This window comes from Schizosaccharomyces octosporus, assembly GCF_000150505.1.
Source record: "Schizosaccharomyces octosporus yFS286 unplaced genomic scaffold supercont6.1, whole genome shotgun sequence".
In the NCBI taxonomy this organism is placed as follows: domain Eukaryota; kingdom Fungi; phylum Ascomycota; class Schizosaccharomycetes; order Schizosaccharomycetales; family Schizosaccharomycetaceae; genus Schizosaccharomyces; species Schizosaccharomyces octosporus.
In genome coordinates this window covers 1071750-1090432 of record NW_013185619.1, presented here as the reverse complement: position 1 = coordinate 1090432, position 18683 = coordinate 1071750, and the positions used below count along the sequence as shown (strand labels likewise).

The 18683-nt window shown below is 36.9% G+C and overlaps 11 protein-coding genes across 11 annotated transcripts; 5 read left to right on the top strand and 6 right to left on the bottom strand.

Moving 5' to 3' along the window:
* Positions 1 to 1166: 1166 nt before the first annotated feature.
* On the top strand, positions 1167 to 1941 carry SOCG_03109 (transcriptional regulator Pcc1). Its single transcript, XM_013161597.1, has 2 exons — positions 1167 to 1513; positions 1589 to 1941. Exons 1-2 carry the CDS (start codon positions 1491 to 1493, stop codon positions 1821 to 1823), a joined length of 258 nt encoding a protein of 85 aa, XP_013017051.1. The 5' UTR covers positions 1167 to 1490; the 3' UTR covers positions 1824 to 1941.
* On the bottom strand, positions 1895 to 3528 carry SOCG_03108 (uncharacterized protein). Its single transcript, XM_013161596.1, has 2 exons — positions 3343 to 3528; positions 1895 to 3299 (listed from the first exon to the last, which is right to left on the bottom strand). The coding sequence occupies exon 2, from the start codon at positions 3071 to 3073 to the stop codon at positions 2087 to 2089; it is 987 nt and encodes a 328-aa protein (XP_013017050.1). The 5' UTR covers positions 3074 to 3299; positions 3343 to 3528; the 3' UTR covers positions 1895 to 2086.
* Positions 3525 to 6072, bottom strand: SOCG_03107 (mRNA cleavage and polyadenylation specificity factor complex subunit Pta1). Its single transcript, XM_013161595.1, has 3 exons — positions 3983 to 6072; positions 3861 to 3934; positions 3525 to 3820 (listed from the first exon to the last, which is right to left on the bottom strand). The coding sequence occupies exons 1-3, from the start codon at positions 5962 to 5964 to the stop codon at positions 3678 to 3680; spliced, it is 2199 nt and encodes a 732-aa protein (XP_013017049.1). The 5' UTR covers positions 5965 to 6072; the 3' UTR covers positions 3525 to 3677.
* Positions 6073 to 6384: 312 nt separating this feature from the next.
* Positions 6385 to 10343, top strand: SOCG_03106 (TFIIH regulator). The gene is made up of 7 exons (XM_013161594.1): positions 6385 to 6700; positions 6752 to 6841; positions 6894 to 6956; positions 7001 to 7133; positions 7180 to 7274; positions 7321 to 9868; positions 9922 to 10343. Exons 1-7 carry the CDS (start codon positions 6613 to 6615, stop codon positions 9968 to 9970), a joined length of 3066 nt encoding a protein of 1021 aa, XP_013017048.1. The 5' UTR covers positions 6385 to 6612; the 3' UTR covers positions 9971 to 10343.
* Positions 9992 to 10921, bottom strand: SOCG_03105 (uncharacterized protein; the record flags this gene model as incomplete). The annotated part of the gene is made up of 1 exon (XM_013161593.1): positions 9992 to 10921. The coding sequence occupies one exon, from the start codon at positions 10919 to 10921 to the stop codon at positions 9992 to 9994; it is 930 nt and encodes a 309-aa protein (XP_013017047.1).
* Positions 10922 to 11024: 103 nt separating this feature from the next.
* On the top strand, positions 11025 to 13931 carry SOCG_03103 (S-adenosylmethionine-dependent methyltransferase). The gene has a single exon (XM_013161591.1). It carries the CDS (start codon positions 12440 to 12442, stop codon positions 13445 to 13447), a length of 1008 nt encoding a protein of 335 aa, XP_013017045.1. The 5' UTR covers positions 11025 to 12439; the 3' UTR covers positions 13448 to 13931.
* On the bottom strand, positions 11077 to 11592 carry SOCG_03104 (signal peptidase subunit Spc2; the record flags this gene model as incomplete). Its single annotated transcript, XM_013161592.1, has 1 exon — positions 11077 to 11592. One exon carries the CDS (start codon positions 11590 to 11592, stop codon positions 11077 to 11079), a length of 516 nt encoding a protein of 171 aa, XP_013017046.1.
* Positions 13932 to 14037: 106 nt separating the features above from the next.
* SOCG_03102 (SWI/SNF and RSC complex subunit Arp9) lies at positions 14038 to 16572 on the top strand. The gene has a single exon (XM_013161590.1). It carries the CDS (start codon positions 14205 to 14207, stop codon positions 15807 to 15809), a length of 1605 nt encoding a protein of 534 aa, XP_013017044.1. The 5' UTR covers positions 14038 to 14204; the 3' UTR covers positions 15810 to 16572.
* SOCG_03101 (40S ribosomal protein S15) lies at positions 15871 to 16498 on the bottom strand. The gene has a single exon (XM_013161589.1). It carries the CDS (start codon positions 16482 to 16484, stop codon positions 16020 to 16022), a length of 465 nt encoding a protein of 154 aa, XP_013017043.1. The 5' UTR covers positions 16485 to 16498; the 3' UTR covers positions 15871 to 16019.
* On the top strand, positions 16573 to 17190 carry SOCG_03100 (60S acidic ribosomal protein P2-beta). The gene is made up of 2 exons (XM_013161588.1): positions 16573 to 16968; positions 17085 to 17190. The coding sequence occupies exons 1-2, from the start codon at positions 16663 to 16665 to the stop codon at positions 17106 to 17108; spliced, it is 330 nt and encodes a 109-aa protein (XP_013017042.1). The 5' UTR covers positions 16573 to 16662; the 3' UTR covers positions 17109 to 17190.
* SOCG_03099 (DNAJC9 family DNAJ domain-containing protein) lies at positions 17073 to 18478 on the bottom strand. The gene has a single exon (XM_013161587.1). The coding sequence runs from the start codon at positions 18266 to 18268 to the stop codon at positions 17483 to 17485; it is 786 nt and encodes a 261-aa protein (XP_013017041.1). The 5' UTR covers positions 18269 to 18478; the 3' UTR covers positions 17073 to 17482.
* Positions 18479 to 18683: the final 205 nt, after the last annotated feature.

Sequence of the window (18683 nt, the reverse complement as noted above, 5' to 3'; positions counted from 1 at the left end):
ACTTTACTTTGTTTTTATTTTTTGATTCTTCCAATTTCCTCAATGTTTATGCATATGTATATTTACGAACGAGTTTCAACACATGCTCGTTCGACATAAATAGCAACACCTTTCAGCACAGTATATTTAGGGTTAGGGTTACACAGAACATAAATAGACGAAAAAAAAGTTACTGTTTCCCATCCTTCCACATTCAAGTGAAGTATGATGATAAGTCGTGTATAACCTGAAAAGCCATCCCAGTTTCCTTATTTGGGGAAAGCTGCATGGAAGGATACTTGATTGCGATGCCGGGCACACCTTGTTACGTTTTTCTGGCATCTATGATAATCTGACCTCTTATCTTGTATGTGGAACTGTAGTTTTAGGTCTGTTTAATTTGTAGTTATAAATATAGTCGTTGATTTATAAAGATGGAAGTTGTAATAGATATAAAAGAAGAACGTTAAGAAATGAAAATATACATTGTTGAATGCAAGTGAGTGGAAATCAGTAACGAAGAGGATTATAACAAAAGTGCTACGGTACACATTTGTGATTCATGGAGTTGTGTATTTAGTTGGATTGTCTACGTGTTTGTAAATAAAAGGGCTGTCGAAGGACTGACTTTCTACATCTCTTTTTTCCTTTCCTTTCATTTCGTTTCCTTTCTTTTCTCTTTTTTATTTAATGTCTTCCATGTACTAGCCTACAATTTATTTGCAACTTGCAATACAATCGACCACTTGTTACCGCTGAAACAACATAGCTTACTGAGTTTACAAAGACTTTCCCATCCTAATAGGAAAAATAAAATTGAAATTATATTCTGCATGTGAAACATAAATAATTTTATTTCAGTTTATCCATTTCTTTCAAATCTACCTACTTCTAATTCAAAACTTCCTACAAACCTGATGGGTTAGCAATTGTATAAAAAGGTAGCTTTAGGAGAATTTAGTACAATCAGGAAAAATGGTTTTTCAGCAACTTTGTTCAGGCAATGTAGATAAGATTTTTCAAACATCATTTTGTACTAAAACCAACATTCTAAACTTACCAAAAAAAGACCTCATGTTTTTGTTCACATCCACATAGAATTTTTGTTTTGGGGACGTCCACCTGGGTGCGACGGCATATTATATATAGCATATATAAAGGTATCATGTTACCTCATATTTGACAAGAAAAAATTCAACAAAAAGGAGACAGTCAGGAAGGTAAGAATCTTGCTTTTCGACTGATTATTTAAGATCCTGGTTTAATAGTTATTTTCACTGAATCTTGTCTTTTATTTTCTAGACGAATTACTGTTCCAAGGTCGACCGAGTTGACTATACCAAGACCTACTACAACATTTGAATGAAAATCGATTAAAATATTGGAATAACTACCTTTTAACCCATTTCGTGGATTATCAATTTGCTAATTCAAACTTTTGTTTTTTTTTTTTTTCTGAAGCAAAACTAACTGACCGTTCATATTTTTACATTGATTTACAATACCTTGATATGGATTCTTTACCTCACAAAGTGTAAGATTATAAAACTAAGAAATATTTATATTCTTCTACAAAAATAATAATCTCATCTAACACAACATTATCTAGTGAAGTTCGGGTGCCCTTTCCCTCGGAGCAAGATGCCAAGCTATGTATGCAAGTATTAGCACCAGATCGGGAGTTGAAAGAAGATCAAGTCGCTAGAATACTTTCTTTAGAAGGAAATTACTTAGTTGCCAAATACTTTTGCTCTTCTGCTAGAATGACTAGAGTCACTTTAAACTCATTTTTCGAAAACTTGCACTTGGTTGTTGATTCTATGCATGAATTATCTTCCTTGTAACGTCCCCCTCAAATAAAAGGATATAACGGCTACCAGAATCATTGAATAATCCATTAAAAATTAGCTTGAGTCACAATACTCAATACTACGAGTTCTAGTAGGAACTATTGTATTATTAAATATATATCATGGGTATTCATTATAAGTAATCAATATACAAAAAAAAGAAGAGACGCGTTTAGAAAGAAAGTATAAAGTCGTAAAAGTGATCGTTTGCCTACCCCTTTCACTATTCTCTGTCGTAACAAATGCACGGGTTTTTTCTATGAATCCAAATTAGAGGAAGTAAGACCATCATTTGATAGGATATTAGAGTCCGTTTCGGTCGTTTCAGTCAAGAGACTAGAGTTCATATTTGCAAATTCTTCATCGTCCATCTCAAGGATCTGCTGCATTTCACTCAATTGGTTTTGCGTGCTTTCTATGGTGTTTAACTGCATATCCAAGCTAGAGGTCAATTGACTGAGATAGTTTTCAATAAAGCTTGAATACATTTGAGCGTCATTGTTTGCTTTTTCCAATGAATGTGCTATTTTTTCCTTTTCACCACTGCTATTTGCCATTGAGTCTCTCAACGGCTTCTCAATTTGCTTTGTCTCTTCCAGATGCCTATAAAGCGTTCCTTCTAGATCTAGAAAAGTTTCATTAAGTTCTTGCACCTCTTTGTCAATCTGCGGGTCCTTTTTCAAATTCTCTGCAGCAACTTTGTCGTAGTCCATTTCTAAATTCCTTTGCAAGACTTCGTATGCTTCCGTTTCCTCAGAAGCTGCCTTCATTTGACTCTGGACGATTCCAATCTCCTCCTTCAAAGCTTCTTTCTCCTCTTGCAATTTCGAGATTTGACGTTCGAATCCTTCGTGCATTTTTTGATCTTCTTTTATTGTACGTTGTTTTCGATTAACCATGTTTGCGACAGATGTTGCTTGCATTTTAAGTGATTCCAGTAAGTTTAATAAATTCAACTTTTTGGACTCAAGCTCCTTCTTCCTTCGTTTCTGGACATTCAATTGTGATTTCACTTCTTCTGTCTCTACTTTTAAGTGATCAATTTCATTTTGCATGGCCGCTATCATCTGTCCGGATGATGCTTTTCTCGTAGTATTTTCCTTCACATCGGTTGATCCAGTTTTCGGGATTTGTCTTTTTCCAATACTGTTGGATAGATTGTCCAACGTATTTGCCATATCGTACAACTCTTTTACATTGTCTTTACCATGTTCTTTTGTATTAACTCTTTTGATTCTTTCCATTCATGCCAAACCAGTCCTTACCTATTTCATCTTGTGTTTCTTGGATTTCAAGTTCTACCTTTCCTGCACTTTGGAGACTCATAGAGGTTGACTTTACTTTGACAAGAATCTATTAATTCTTGTTCCACTGAAGTTACCCTTTTAGATTTCACATTCCAGCCAGCACATTTAACGATTGTTTAGGTCTGCACTGCGTTAAGCTTTAAGATGTATTTAGCTCTGTAAACTAGCAAGGTCAGTCAATTAAGAGTATCTATCTTTTAGTTTACATTGATTACAGTTGCAAAAACGACATAAGGAAGTGTTTGTACTCATGCCAAGTTATTTTATCTATTTGACCTCATAAAAGTAAAGGAGCCATGAGTCAAAATATATGTAGAACACCAATAATTACAATGTAAGTATTCAATGGAAACCAGTTCAAAGCTGTTCTAAAATTGACTTTTAGAATTTCATGTACACTTAACATAAATAGCATTGATACTAAGAAAAAATATACATAAAAGGATATGAGTCCACAAAAATGATATATATATATATATATATATATATATATATATGTACGGCATTAACCTTTAACGCAATATCCAAAGGATTGCAAATATTAATTAAGCACAACTTCCTCAGAGGATTTTGACTCTCCGTCTGCAGGTTGTGAATTTGACTGAGACAACTCTTCGGATGCTGATTTAACAAAATCAGGTCGCCATCGTTCTAATAACGTTTGCGCTGATCTGCGAACATCCTCTGTTCATTGTTAGTATAAACCATAATAAAACCAACTTACCGTTTTCCCACCACATTTTTTGTAACAAATCTAAGCATTGATTTCTTGCTGGTAATCGAAACTTAATTAGATACCTATATGTTAGCATGATGCAAGCAAGCTCAATTGTAGACAGCACTTACTGTAAAGTCATAAATCCCAGTTTTGATTTGTCAGGGTCGAGACATATAAATTTCACCTTTTCAATCATCGCGTCCGTAAGCTCAGGCAATTCTGACAGGAAAATCATAAATACTTTGTCTTTCATTTCAAGATAAGGAAGTACGCTGTCAATAATGCGCAAAGCCCATCTTTCGTACTGTGGGCCTTCCCATTTAACTGAGCTTTCTTCTTTTGTTTCATTTTCCATCATAAGACGGTCATTATACCATTCTTCCGAAAGCCAATTCAACGTTAAGTTGGTGCATGCTCTCCAGTTTGAAGCTATGTAAGTGAATAGTTGCCCACGTACGAAGGATGACAAAGTAAATGAACTTTCTCCTTGCTGTTCGTCTGGATTGACAGGCTGGTAATTATTCAACCCTCGAGTGCACAATCTCGGTAGAAGAAGAGACCAATGATGTTTATCCCAAACAGTATTATCAACATTGTCTAATGTGAGATTTTGTAGATTCGAAGAAGAAACAATAGTTCTTTCAAATTGGGACGAATAGTCAAAAAGGCGTGACAGCGAACTATGGAAGTATTCTAATACCGCCATAGGTGAAAGAGCTTCCGGCGTTGGTAATTCAAACGTATCCGTATTAACTACCGAAGGAGTAATGCCTTCAAATCTAGCTGCTTCTCGTTCGACACTTGCATTAATTGTTTGAACATCAACTTCAGGAGGTTCATAATCATCGTCTTCTTCTTCGTCAGCTTCTTGATCCAATCCCAATGTTTCAGGCTCAGATAAAGAACGAACACGCTCACGAAGCATATTAATTTGTTGGTGAAAATAATCATTGTCCAACTGACGAAGACAAGCCAGTACTATTTCAGTTACGACTTCCACTGGAATTGCCGTCACATCGAAACTAGCCAACGGGTTCGTGGCTGCTTGCGATGCAAAAATATTGACTAAAGGATTATTTAAAGCAATGCTATCTTCTTCGACCTCACGAGGCTGAATCCTGTCCATTAAACTTTGTACGGCGGAAGACTTGGCACGTTTGGAAGAGATGAAATTTGGCGTTGAAGCATGTCGCTTCTTTGCTTGATCATCCGTTTTATTCTGATAAATTTGCCCTGAAAGATAGGCATGTATTTTTTCGACTAGAGAAGAAGAAATGCCAGCATTTTTTGTTAAATGAAGCAACGTAACTTTCAGGTTCTTTTCTATACAACGACGAGCAAGCTTATCCAGTGCGGCGGTTTCGCCATTAGTTTCCTTTGGATTAGGCAAATGGAAATCTAATAAATTTTCAACGATTAAGGGACCATGCTCTTTCCTTCTTTTTGCAATTATTGGAAGTACATTGAGTACACTTGTAATAAAGAGTGGACTTAAGACCTTGGATGAAAACACAGTAAATAGTTTATGAAAGATGTCAAAAGCCTCTTGCTTCAAGACAGTAGGATTCAAAAAAGGATGATTTGTAGGGACCTTAGAAAGGGATACATCCGACTTGGTAACTAAACGAGGATCTCGAATACCGGATGACTGGGTTAGAATGATAGTTGAAATGAATTTAATGCATGAAATTTTAAGATGATTAGTAGAAGAATCGAATAAAGATAAAATGTCCTGCTTTATTTTTGAAACGGTTTCCCATGACTGAGTATCATCTGCACATGTACAGCAGTGAAAGAAAACAAGTGGGTATAGAGTGCAACAGCACAAAATTATGTCCTTTTTCACTTCTTCATTATCGAAAGAAAGAAGAGTACTTATCGTTCCTAAGCAAGCAACTGCCAATTCAACCTTTTGATCAAAATCGACCCTTTTACTGGAAAACCCAAACCATAGAAAACTCGACATCCATTTTTTAAACCTCAAGTCTGAATAATTTGCAACAGAAAGAATATTTTTTACAATCTCAGGGAAAAGGCTTTCATCTTCTTTGACGATGTCGCGAGCTTGATTAAGACGCGCTATATGCTCATCGGCTTCTGGCTGTTCCATACCAATTTTAGAGAGAGAGCTTGATATCTTTTTTAATATATTTATCACTTTTTTTTCTTTACAGTTGTAATTATACTGCCAAGCTTTGCATCCTCCTTTATTTGTGCTGGTACAACTCTTTCAGATCAAACTCACCAAGCACCTGAATAACGATACGTTATGGAGTTCTAATCTATATAACGGATATTAAGGATGTATTATCAAGCTATAAAGTTACTTAGTGCAGACAGATAAAAAGGAAACTGAGAAAACTAAAGAGTTTGTAACAATTAAAAGTACGAAATTATAGTAGTTATCAAATTCTTTTTTGTTTATTTTTTTCTTTTTGCTTTTTTTACGGATCCACAGTTTTTCGCTTAGATGAAACTAAGTTATCTTAACTCGTTAAGTTGATCTAAGAATTCATTTCAAATTCCTCATATTTCTTCCAACAACTTTGTAGAACAATTTTAGTTCATTTTTTAAAACAAGAGCTTTTTGCTTGGTTTTTTAACTTATAAATAATCTATTTATAAGGAAAGCTTAAAATAAGCGTTTGGTATCATTGGAAGTCCAAATTGAAGGAAATTATACATTTGGCATTTTTTTGCATATATAGGATCTGGGTTTCGGTTCTCGTTTTTCCACTCGTTTTATTTGATATTCACAATGAACAGTAGCTTAGTAGCTTCGTACCTGTTTACAGTGGATAAGAATGAAGATGAGGCAAAGGACATCATAAACCATATCATAAAAGGTATTGGATTCTTAATTTTGATGAAGACGTATCTCTAACTCGTTTCTTTAGACCTTGTTGATGACAAAATTGGCATCGTTGATGTGGTTACCTCAATTGGTGATTATTTAACGAATACCAATGTTTCCATGCGAGCAAAGGGTAGGCACTACTAATAATTCATTCTTGCGAAAGTTTGTACTAACCATTTTAGCTTTGCTTTTACTTTCCCAAGTTTTGGAGGGATTACCAAAAGACAGACTTCCTGTAAAACATGGTAAGTACCAATTGGAAGATATAACAACCTAATTAAATGTTTAGTGTCTGTATTGATCCAGTTTTATCTTAATCGTTTAGACGATGAAGTTACCTTGACGGAAAATTCTTTGGGAATTGCTGCTTTACTTCACATGGACAATTTTCCAGCTCCCAAAGTTGTGGAAGTCTGCTATTGGTAAGGATTAAATTTGTTTATAAAAGGTTGACTAACTTTTTTTCAGCTATTTTGATGCCACCGATATGCCTAAGTATTCACAAAAAACTCGGTATAGTATTTTGAAAATCTTTGATATAATTATCGACGAATATCTGTTTGGTATGTGTAATCTTACTTCCAAAGATCTGAAACCCTAACCAGTTAGACATTTCACCACAGACAAAAGATGCATTCTTTGCCGGCATTTGTACGACTTTCGCCGGTGAAAAGGATCCAAGAAATTTGTTCTTAGTTTTCTCAATGCTTCAAAAAATATTAAAGCGATTTCCCATAGGTGGGTTTGAAAAGCAATTCTTTGACATTGCTTATTGTTATTTTCCGATTACTTTTCGAGCTCCTCCTGATGCGCAAGCTTTAACAATAACGACAGACGACCTGAAAGAACAATTACAAAATACCTTAATTGCAACTGATGCTTTCTCACACTTGCTTCTTCCGGAGTTGTTTAAAAAACTGAAAGCTTCTGCTGTTCGTGTCAAGGTTGATGCCCTTAAAATTTTTACTCAAGCCTGCCAACATTGGCATCCTAATTCTTACTTGTGGAGCTGTGCCGACTATTGGGAATCCATAAAGCAGGAGATCTTGGAATCTACTGATACAACGTTGCAGAATACTGCACTAAATGCGTTAAATATTCTAGCAAAGAATTTATATAAAGAGAACGGTTTGTCGTCAAACTTCACCGACTTCCTTGATATCGTTATAACTCAGTCCTTTGAAAATTTTTCAAAAGATTTTACCGTAAAAATCGCATCTGCAATGGGTGCCGTTTTTGCAGCAGTTGCTTCTGTGTCTGTGGAGAGTTTTAATTACTGCAGTGATAAGCATCTACGACAAATCATTCATTTGCCTATGGAGTCGGAAACTCTTGAAAAGAGACACGGAATGCTAATTTTTTTGAATTATATGTTCAAATGTAATGCATTGTTATACGGAAAATGGAAAAGTCAGAATGCCGTAGACGCTCCTAACCCTTTGCTGCCATATAAAAACCAGTTTTTGAGTTTCATGTCAGCATCCCTAATGGGCGTCGCACAGGACGAATTGGATTTACGGGTTTCCGCTGTCGATGTGTTATATACTCTAAGCACCGTAAAGGGATATTTGGACGTTAATGAACTCACGATGATTGTTCAATTCTTGGTCGAGATTTCCTTTGAATTAAATGATCCGTTGAGAAAAAACGCTACTGATAAACTGAAAGACATTGGTTTATTTAAACCAGACATCATATTAATGGTGGCCTTTCCTCATGCTTTTTCTTTATTTCCCGAAATATCATCTAAATTCGGTTCTGCCGAAGATACTGCTTTTAGACACTCGCTTCATATCTTAATGACCGTCTCTGAAGAGAAAAGTCTTTTCAAAGCTTTAGTTATTAGATTGATCGAAGTCCTAAAAGACCATTTCAATGCGGCGAAAAACGAATCATATTTTACAAGCATCGTGCTCCAAAATCTTTGTCTTGCTTTTCGAAACCGAAACATTCAAAACAGAGATGATGTACCATTTTATTTGGAGAGTTTGGTACCCTGGTTATATACTATTAGCTTCAAATATGCTCCTATGTTCGTTTTGAGTATCAAAGACCTTACTAGTATTTCACAGATTATAAACGAGATTATACGAGTTTGTCCCTTGCAAAACCAAATTTCCTTTTCAGATGATTTACGGAAGCTTTATTTTACTAATGATCAGTCTAATCTCATACAGGATGACATGTCCGTGAAAGAGATAGCATCTCAGTTCAGTTTTGAAAAAGCAATAATTGATCAGAAGTATGCAGGATTAGTCTTACTTCTACAAGGAGGTATGAACGGCCTTCAAAGATTGGTTCCGATTGTTAGAGACTTACATGTGACGTTATTAAATTCATGCGTTGACACCGTTGAGAAGGCCACGATCCCAGCCGTGATTTTGTCTGCTTTACGTTTATTATCTTCCCTTCTGAACAAATGTAGCAAGGATGAAGATATAAATAGTTTTCTTCAGTCAGCTACTGTCAAATCTTCTTACGAAAAAGCTAAATCGGGAGATAGAGGACAATCTAAGGTAGGAGTACAAATCCTCTCTTGGATTGCGAAAGCTTTAGTTTCTCGAAAGCATCAGTCTGCTGACAATGTCGTAAATTACTTGCTTGACTGCTTGCATTTGGAAGATGCTACTCCAGTTGTAACCGGGTTCGCTGTTATTATCAGGGATGATCCTGCTTTGAACAAAACTAATCACAATATTGAAAGAATTCTCTATAAGCAAAAATTTTATGTGGAAGTGATGCCTAAGCTTTTGGAGGCTATACGTGAAGTTACCTCCAAGGAAAAGCCATTCTACTTGATGGTTTTGTCGATTGTGATAGGTAATGTTCCTGAAGACGTCGTTATTCCTGATATGCCAACTGTATTACCTTTGCTCCTACAGTGTTTGGTGCTTGAGGATATCGGTGTAAAATACTCAGCCCTTAATGTTATAATGACCGCCATTAAGGAAATGCCTTCCCTAATTTCTGATTATATGAACTCATTAATCCCATCCCTACTCACTATCCCTAAAGACACCAACAATCCAGCTGCCATTCGCCTACTAGCTTTGAAATGTCTAGGATTGTTACCAGAACTTATATCCCCAATTCATATACAGCCTTTCAGAGCGAAAGTGATTCGTGAAATGATACCGTGTCTTGACGATATTAAACGGTAAGTTTTTATGAACTATTTGAATGTACATTAATTACTAACTATACTTTTAGTGTTGTAAGAACGGAAGCCAGCCGAACTAGGCATAAATGGTATACTTAGTTAAGTCTATGAGAATATACATCAAATATAATACTTTTTTGGCCAAGGAAGGGACAAAGCTTCGTTAATCATATCAAAGAAATCTTCTCTAAAGCCAGGATCTTGTCGTATTATATGATGTTTTGCAATTGGATCATCATTAAGCCATTCATAGAATACTGTGCTAGGGCATACCTCCCATTCGACTTGCATAGACACGATTGTATGTAAAAGAAGCTCTAAAGTTGTTGGGGAGTAGGATGACCAGTTTGACTGAACTTGTGACTGTAGTAAATAACACCAATCTGAAACTAAACCATCGGTAACTTTCGAGTATTTTGAAAGGTGAAGATGTAATGACTCTAAGAGAATAGCGATTCTACCAAGAAGCTGTTCATATTTGTGAAATGGTATATTGCTATTTGGTATTTCAAGCCATTTTGAATATAAATCGGAAACGATATCCATACCGGAACACTGGACAAATGATTGCGCTGACCATGTAGAAGCTACAGCTTTACTAAGCAAATAAAGTTTTTTCGTTATAACAGAAATAGATGGTTCATGCTTTAAAGATTGTATAAACAAAGGCATGAGATTGTCTTTGACAGCTAATTCATGAACAGCAGGGTTATTAGCGAAGGCAGAAGCGAAGACACTAGAAGCCAAAGATCGTGTTGCTTCTGGATAGCTTAAATTATTCATGAAGTTTATTAAATGATCTTTTATATCCGACTTTACCACCTCTTGACCAAAAGAATAATCATGAGAAAGATCTCGTAAGGTCTCAAGAGACGAATCTAGGAATTGAATATTTTCAGTATTAGAAAGGGAGTCAGCACACTGTTGAAATAGTTGACCATCCGAAATAGTTTTCTTGGTTTCAGAACACACTGAAAGCCGGAACGACAACGAGAAAAGAAACAAGAAAACAAGTAGACGGGTGTATGCCTTTATCTTTATATTAAACATAATGGAAGATAGTCTGAAAGTCAAAGTATTTTTAAATTACGAATTCTGTGTGAATTAATAGACTTGGCGGTAATATTCGAACTGATCGATAGAAAATAATTTAGGTAAACCCACTGGATTATTTCAAACAAAACGAGTTAAGTAATTTCAAGATATTACTCGTTATCAATGTAAGATTTACACAAGTTCGAAATATGTTTGGAGAAAGCGGCTTGGGATATTTGTCCTTCTTGGTCAAAAATATCGGTGACGGGTACAGAAAGCTTATGCGCTATGGATGTAGCTTGTTTTCCTCTTTTAATCCTTACTGTCAGATTCAAATGAGGGTTATGGTTCAAGGGGAGCGTAGTCTCTGCGTCGATTGTTAATTTTTGGTCGGGACTTGTTCCAATGTAAATTCTGTTGCCTTTGACAAATGAGATCCACCAAGTTAAAAGTCCAGAAAAGGTAAAGTAGACTAACAAAAGGCACAAAAGATGTTCCTTTAACTTTGAGAAATCATGGAGTTGCTCCAAACCGAATGCAATCGCAGCAGGAATGGCACAGCCAAAACCAAAGAGAAATCGAATGTTATCGACGAAATGAGACTGCTTGTATCCTTTTTTATTAAAAAATTCGATAAAAGCAGTGTCAAAGTTGGTTTTAAATTCCTGAATGTTGTATTTGGACATAAGTTTTATGAAAGCTATTGGGCAGGGAAAGGAGTGGATAGGCTGCAGAATGAATCCTAGACAAAGTCACCAATTGGAAGTAGATTGATTTTCTGATGGAAAAAAGAACTAAACAACTTTCACTATAAAAAGCGAGGATATAAATCCCTATGAGGAACTTCAACTGCTAACCTGCGTAAAATCTGAGACATAGTTGTATTCACCTAGAATATCTATATGGGATTTTCTGCTATTCAAGCCTTAATTCATAGACTACAATGAATGAATAAAGCCACAAAACATCTCATTTCCCTCTTGACTTAGTTCTTACTTGGCAAGATGGAAAAAAAAGTAGCATGAACGCAGAGTGTGTCATCGTGCTTCCTTCTGTAGAGTATTCTTTGAATTAAAAGATAAGAAATTCAAGTTGCTTGGGACGCCTTGCCCTAGTTAGTATCCACCAACAAAGCCGGAAGGAACGCTTCTAGCAGAATCCTAGAGAGCGCGGATCTTCAAAAGATAATGAACTGGTTGATGAAACAAACTTTCTCTCGTCGGATCTGTTTTCCTTACCTTGAAATTGCCAATTTTATTTTGCAACAAAAGCGAGCTTGCAAGTCAGAAAAGGACATCGCTAGTTTTCAGTCAAGTTCCTAAAGTCCAAGACGATTTTGAAACGGCCTATCCATACATTCAAATATCGTTTTTTTTTTTCTTTCACTTTACTTTGATTTCGATCTTCCATAACCTTTGTTTTGTAGTGAGTCGAAACGTGTTGCGCAATTATGCTAAACCAGTCATTTTTTAACATAGTCTTGGCGTTTTCCAAGGAGTGGGTATTCAAATAATTTAACAAAAATCCATAAGAATGCAGGCAGAAGGGTTCACATTTGGCTTTTATGATGAGCCTAAATCTGAGCAGCAACAGGAAACTCAAAACACAGATCCTGCACCTGTCCCTATTGAATCTGTTTCACTTGGGCGTATGCTAAAGTACATTCCGTCCAAGCTATCATATGCCCGTGTACACGGACTGCCTTATAAAGTAGTTCAAAGAGAACTATGGGACGTGAAAATACAATTAATGGAGAGCGATTCGTTAGAGTCCACACCTTCGGAATTGAAATTGCTGGATAGTGCCAATGATTTAGTGCCCAAAGTTTATGAGGGAGGTTTCAAGACATGGGAATGCAGTATTGATTTGTGCCACGAAATAAAAAAGCTTAATATTTTGGATCGGAACTTAACAAATATTTTGGAACTTGGGTGCGGAACCGCCTTGCCCATCTTGAGTTGTTTTCAAGAGATCTATCAAAGACGTGAGCCAAGTACTTTGATTTTTCAAGATTATAACATTGACGTTTTACGCTATATTACGCTTCCAAATCTGTTGTTGAATTGGTACTTCAATACACAGGAACATGACTCATCACAAGAACATGGGACAATTAACGTGAGCGAAAACTTACTGCAAGAATTTTGTGACGATTTTGCTCGTAACAGTATTACCTGTGAATTTCTATCAGGCCCTTGGGGTCCCGAAATGCAGAATATTATCCAGCAGTCCTACGGTAGTCATTACTTTTCTCTGATTCTGGCTTCTGAAACTATTTACTCAGTTCCTTCTTTAGAACCATTTATATACATGTTGTTGGAAAACACAAGAAATATCGCGTTGATTGCAGGCAAAGATTTGTATTTTGGCGTTGGAGGCAGTATTTTGGAATTTTATAATCGACTGCAAAAAGCTGTTTCTCCAGAAGATTCTCTAAAAACTGTAAAATCATCGTTTACCAATGTTGGAAGATCCTTGGTTTATTGGGAGCGTTTATCCATAGCTGACTCTTCCGCGGAGCCATCTTCAGTGAAGAATTAAATAGTTCTTCTGTTTCCCAGTGCGATTATTCATCCCAATTTCAGTACAGCCCTTATAAGAGTTCAATTGTTTTTCAAACAAAGTTTTTTTTGTTGTTGTATATTTCTCTCTCCTCCTACCTATGTATATTATGGATGCATACTAAAAAGAACGATTGCGTGTTTTTATTGTATGAGAGAAGTGAAGACTTCAAAAATTTATTTTCTATCCTCATAAAGAAACCAATGCTTTGTAAGTTACTGTTCCGTAACTGTGCGCAATTTACCTATCCATTTGTCTTAACGCTTGTTGGGTATGATTATAGAGTTAGTTATTTTTTTTCTTTACTTTAGACTTGTTCTTTAACTGTTTTGTGTTGGGCTCGGTCTGACTTTGTAAATTATATTGGTCTTTTTTGCCTACCGAATCACGAGGCTTCGTGAATAGATAAAAAATGAATAAAAAAGAAATATAATGAATTGTCCTTTTTATATATAGTTAGTGTCCAAGTTTTGGTTAATAAACGACATAACCTGCATTATGGAAAGTGTTTTATGCAAGCAGCATCAAATAACTGGCGAGGAGCGCCTAGTCCTATAGAAGTTTTAATTGCATTTATTAAAGTTATTAGAATAGACGATTACAACTAACATTTCATATCCTATATGTCTATCAGTGCTCAATCCCAAACCTCATTCTGAATCCATTGTACTACTTACTACTACTATAATTGGGACATTGGCCGTAACACTACTAAGGGATTCCGAACTTGAGAATCATGCCTTCTTTTCGCGATGATCATATCATTGTAATACAAGTAGGATCCTTGTATCATCGTGCTGTCCTTGGACTTGGTGAATCAATAGGACCACCTACCGTTCGTGTGCGTACCAGAGTTGGAAAGAATGAACAAGGAGAATATATATTCGGAAATCAGCAAGAAGAAGGAATCAAAAATGAGGAAAATGTAAAAGAGGAGGAATCAGAGCAAAAGACACAAACTTTGGAAAAACCAGAATCCCACGATCAACCCTCGTCAGCAAGTAACAACGAGCCAGAGGAACATAATCAAAAGGATGAGTTCAGTCCTTCTTTTCAATCAGAATGTAATATTGATGACTGGAAACCTCTTCCGAACGAGATACAGCCCATACAGAAAGGATGCGTTGTCGATTGGGATGCATTAAGAGCATTCTGGAAGCATTTGTATTTTATAATTCTTAGTACGTCAACTGAACTTATTTCGCAATATCCTGTATGTTTGTTAATACCAACATATTGGTCCTCTTATGATCGAGAACTTGCGACCCAATTCTTCTTTGAAGAGCTGCGTGTACCAGCATTTACAATTGGTTATGAATCACTGATGGGATTATATGCAATTGGTGTTTTACATGGGCTCGTCATTGATGTTGGTTATGAGAAAACGGATATTACTCCAATTTTAGACGGCCAAATTCTTTTTTCTGCGACACAACAAATTTTACTGGGTGGAAGAAGCATGACTTTACATATGCAAAAACTAATGCAAGAATCGCTACCTACTCTCCAAGCAACGGGAAAGCATGTAGATCCAGAACATGTCACCGAGCTGTTTGCCGAACAACTAAAGTGTAGTGAGATTACCCAAGTCCTTCGGGAGGAGCAAGACGCATCAAAAGAAAAATCGAAAAGAGAAGAGGAATTTTATTCTAGTAAGGATGACGAGGGCGTTGAAGATATAGGAAAGATCGTAGCTACTGGCCAAACAAGAGCGTATCTTGCTCGGAAAGAAGATGAGCGAAATGGAAATAAATCACAGAGAAAAATGCCGGAAAATAGCGAGGTTGAATTTCAAACTATAAATCTCTCACCTATTGGAGATTGTATTGTCGGCAGGGAACGTTTTAAGGCATGCGAGGAACTCTTCCACCGCCCTTCAAATTACAGTGTCAGTCTACCAGAAGCTATCTATCTGACAATTAAACACAACGCGGTAGATTATAATCGAAGAAATGACTTGTGGGAGAACATCATCGTAATGGGTTGTGGATCTCGTGTTCGGGGATTCCGGGAAGCGCTCGTTCAGCAACTTCAGTTTAAATATCAATTAACAGGAAAGTTGGAGCCATATTATGTCGCACAAGGTACAGACTCCCTTATTGGTATGACAACAAATCCTCCGACACCCTATCCACCGCTCATTAATCCCTGCAAAACCTTACCTGATTACTTTCCTTCATGGAAACCAGATGCCAACACCAATGCTATGTTTGAAGAATTGGCATTTTTGGGCGGTAGTATCGTTGCTAAGACGTCCTTTAATGAGTCTGTTGCCTCGCATTATGTTACGTTCGATGAATATGTTCAGAGTGGACCTACCGAAATACATAGTAAGCAATAATTCATAGACCTATAGAAAAATGATCATGGATGAAAAACTGCGGGAATCTACGACCTTACACATGGAAAAAGTAATGCATCTTCTACTACTTTTTAACATACCACGTGTACGTTCAGAACATTTAAAAATACATAGCTCTTAATTTACAATGCTCAACATGATATCAAATATTCCATTAGGGAAATATACATACATATATTTCAAACAAGTCTACTTCAAGGGAATGAAGCGAGAGCTGTTAGTGGCACCAATACCAGGGCGTCCGTGTCTGGTAGGTTTGTAGGAGATGGAGAATTCACCCAAGTAATGACCGATCATCTCGGGACGAATTTCTACTTGGTTGAAAAGCTTACCGTTGTAGATACCAACGACGGAGCCAACCATCTCAGGGAGGACGATCATGCTACGCAAGTGAGTCTTGACAACGGCAGGCTTCTCGTTCAAGGGAGCCTCAGCCTTGGCTTGACGGAGCTTCTTGATGAAACGAGAAGCACCAGCACCAAGACCACGGAGCATGCGGCGGCGAAGACGAGCAGGGAACAACTCAATCAATTCCTCAGCCGAAAGGTCCAAGAGCTTTTCAAGCTCAACGCCACGGTAGGCAAAGGTACGGAAGGTTCTTTTCTTCCTTAATTCAGCAGCACGGACGGCTTCCTCGTAGTTTTCCTCTGCCATGGTGTTTGATCCAGGAGAAGGGGAGTAGATACTGCTTAATTTCCTGGCACCGCAGAGTTGCGTGACTGTCTTTTTTGTAAACAAAAAAACAGTCACGAAAATCAAAGTTGGAAAAGTAGTTAGTTGTGAAACTCGCTACAACAACGCGCCGTCAACCGCATACAATTACAAAAGGAAAATGAAGTATCTTGCTGCTTACCTCCTCTTGACCGTTGGCGGAAAGAACGCTCCCTCTGTCTCTGACATCGAGAATGTCCTCTCCACCGTTGGTGTCGAAGTTGAATCTCAACGTGTTGAATCTTTGGTTAAGGAACTTGAAGGCAAGAACTTGGAAGAGTTGATTGCTGCCGGTAACGAAAAGCTCGCTACTGTTCCTTCTGGTGGTGCTGCTGCTGCTGCTCCCGCCGCCGCTGGTGCTGATGCCCCTGCTGCTGAAGAAGCTAAGAAGGAAGAGGCCAAGCAAGAGGAAGAATCTGATGAAGACGTAAGTTGTGATAATAGTATTTTTTTATGTCCAGCTGTGAAATTAATCACTTGCGGATTGAGTTTTAAGGAGTACTACTGGTTCCAACGAAAATTGCAAATGCTAACTATATTTAGATGGGCTTTGGTTTGTTCGACTAAGGATGTCAATAAAATCTATCTTTGTATTGTTGATAAAAAATTTACCGAGCGTAAAGTAAAAGAGTAATGTCTATGTCTAAATTACTGCTATTGTGAATGTATAGTAATGGTTAGGTTTGTGAGTCTTAGTCGTAAATATAGTCACCAATAAACAACATGATTATGAAAGAATGATTCTAAGTGTCGTAAAAAAGATTCCAGTTGCTGATGGAAAAGTTACTCAAAATATCAACGTTTAAAGAAGGTGTTACATATCCAACTTGCATGTAGACAGAAAGACATTTTGCTGATATAGGATATAAAAGGCCCAAATGAATTGTTTTGTTAACGGATTTTAGTTTTTTCTTTTGAAATATGTCACTGAGCACTGATAATCACATTTCCTCCTTCGGGGCCTTTTTGTTTTTCGACCTGGACTTGGGTTGGGACTTTGGTTTGGCATATTTGTTCTCCATTGCAGTGATCATATCTTCCATCCTATTCTTCTGTCGAGATCGAATGATAGCCCCCAATGAGTCCTCATCGCTTTGGTCGGTTTTTTTTCTTTTGTTGAGCTTCTCATCGAGCCCCAGTTCTTTCGCCAATTCTTCAGCCTCTTGTGCCTCCCTTTCAGCTGCACGTAAACGTTTTTTTTTGGATTTTGCATTTGGTTTGTAAAGTTTAAATTTTGGTACAACCCCTTGCGAGATGGCTTCATCAATCATGTGTCGAAAACGTTCTTCATCACTGATTTCGCTACACATAACTTCTTCAAGTATACCATCCATGGATCCTTTCCGACGTTTGTAAGCTTCCAAGACATCTTTCTTTTCTTCCTCTGAGTTTTGATAAGATGCTTTAAACTCGGTCACTGTGTCTCCAGACACGACTCCGCTGTACATCTCGTCAAGCCATTCTTTCCAATCGAATTCCAAACCGTCCTCGCTGAAACTTGTAGATCCTGTAGTATCAAAGTGTTTTCGTTTATGTTCATCGCTTAGAATGCCGTATGCAAATGCTATTCTGTCAAATTCCCTTCTTGCTGAATCCTTTTTCTCATCCTCTACGACCTTGTCAGGATGGAATCGTAGCGCCTTTTTACGATATGCTCGTCGAATCTCTTCACTCTTTGCATCTTTTGGGATATCCAATACCTCGTAAGGGTTAAGTTCCATGGTCATTAAAATATTATGGTTCTAGTTAGATTTCTCGACAGATGTTTCACAACGCTTTGTACAGACACACGTCCTCTCAAGTAGATTTGACAAAGCAAGTATGCTAGGCCCAGCCCAAGTTCAAAATTTTTTATTTGTTACACTTTCAATTAGTTAAGTTAGTAAAACATATGGCACTTTTACTATCACAACGTGTAGTAGCAAACTACGATAGTATGTCAAAGTCAATTCGTAAATTTGTCTATTGGTAACTATTCTTATAGTCCACAATTAATAATAGTTTTGAGCACCATTTATACTATATATTTATCTACCAATTCATTGCCCATTTAATTCTGCTGTACCACATAATATAATAAACATGAAGTTCGTTATTAATAGTAAGCGGATCGTCTTAGAAAATTACGAAATTTTTTGCCTG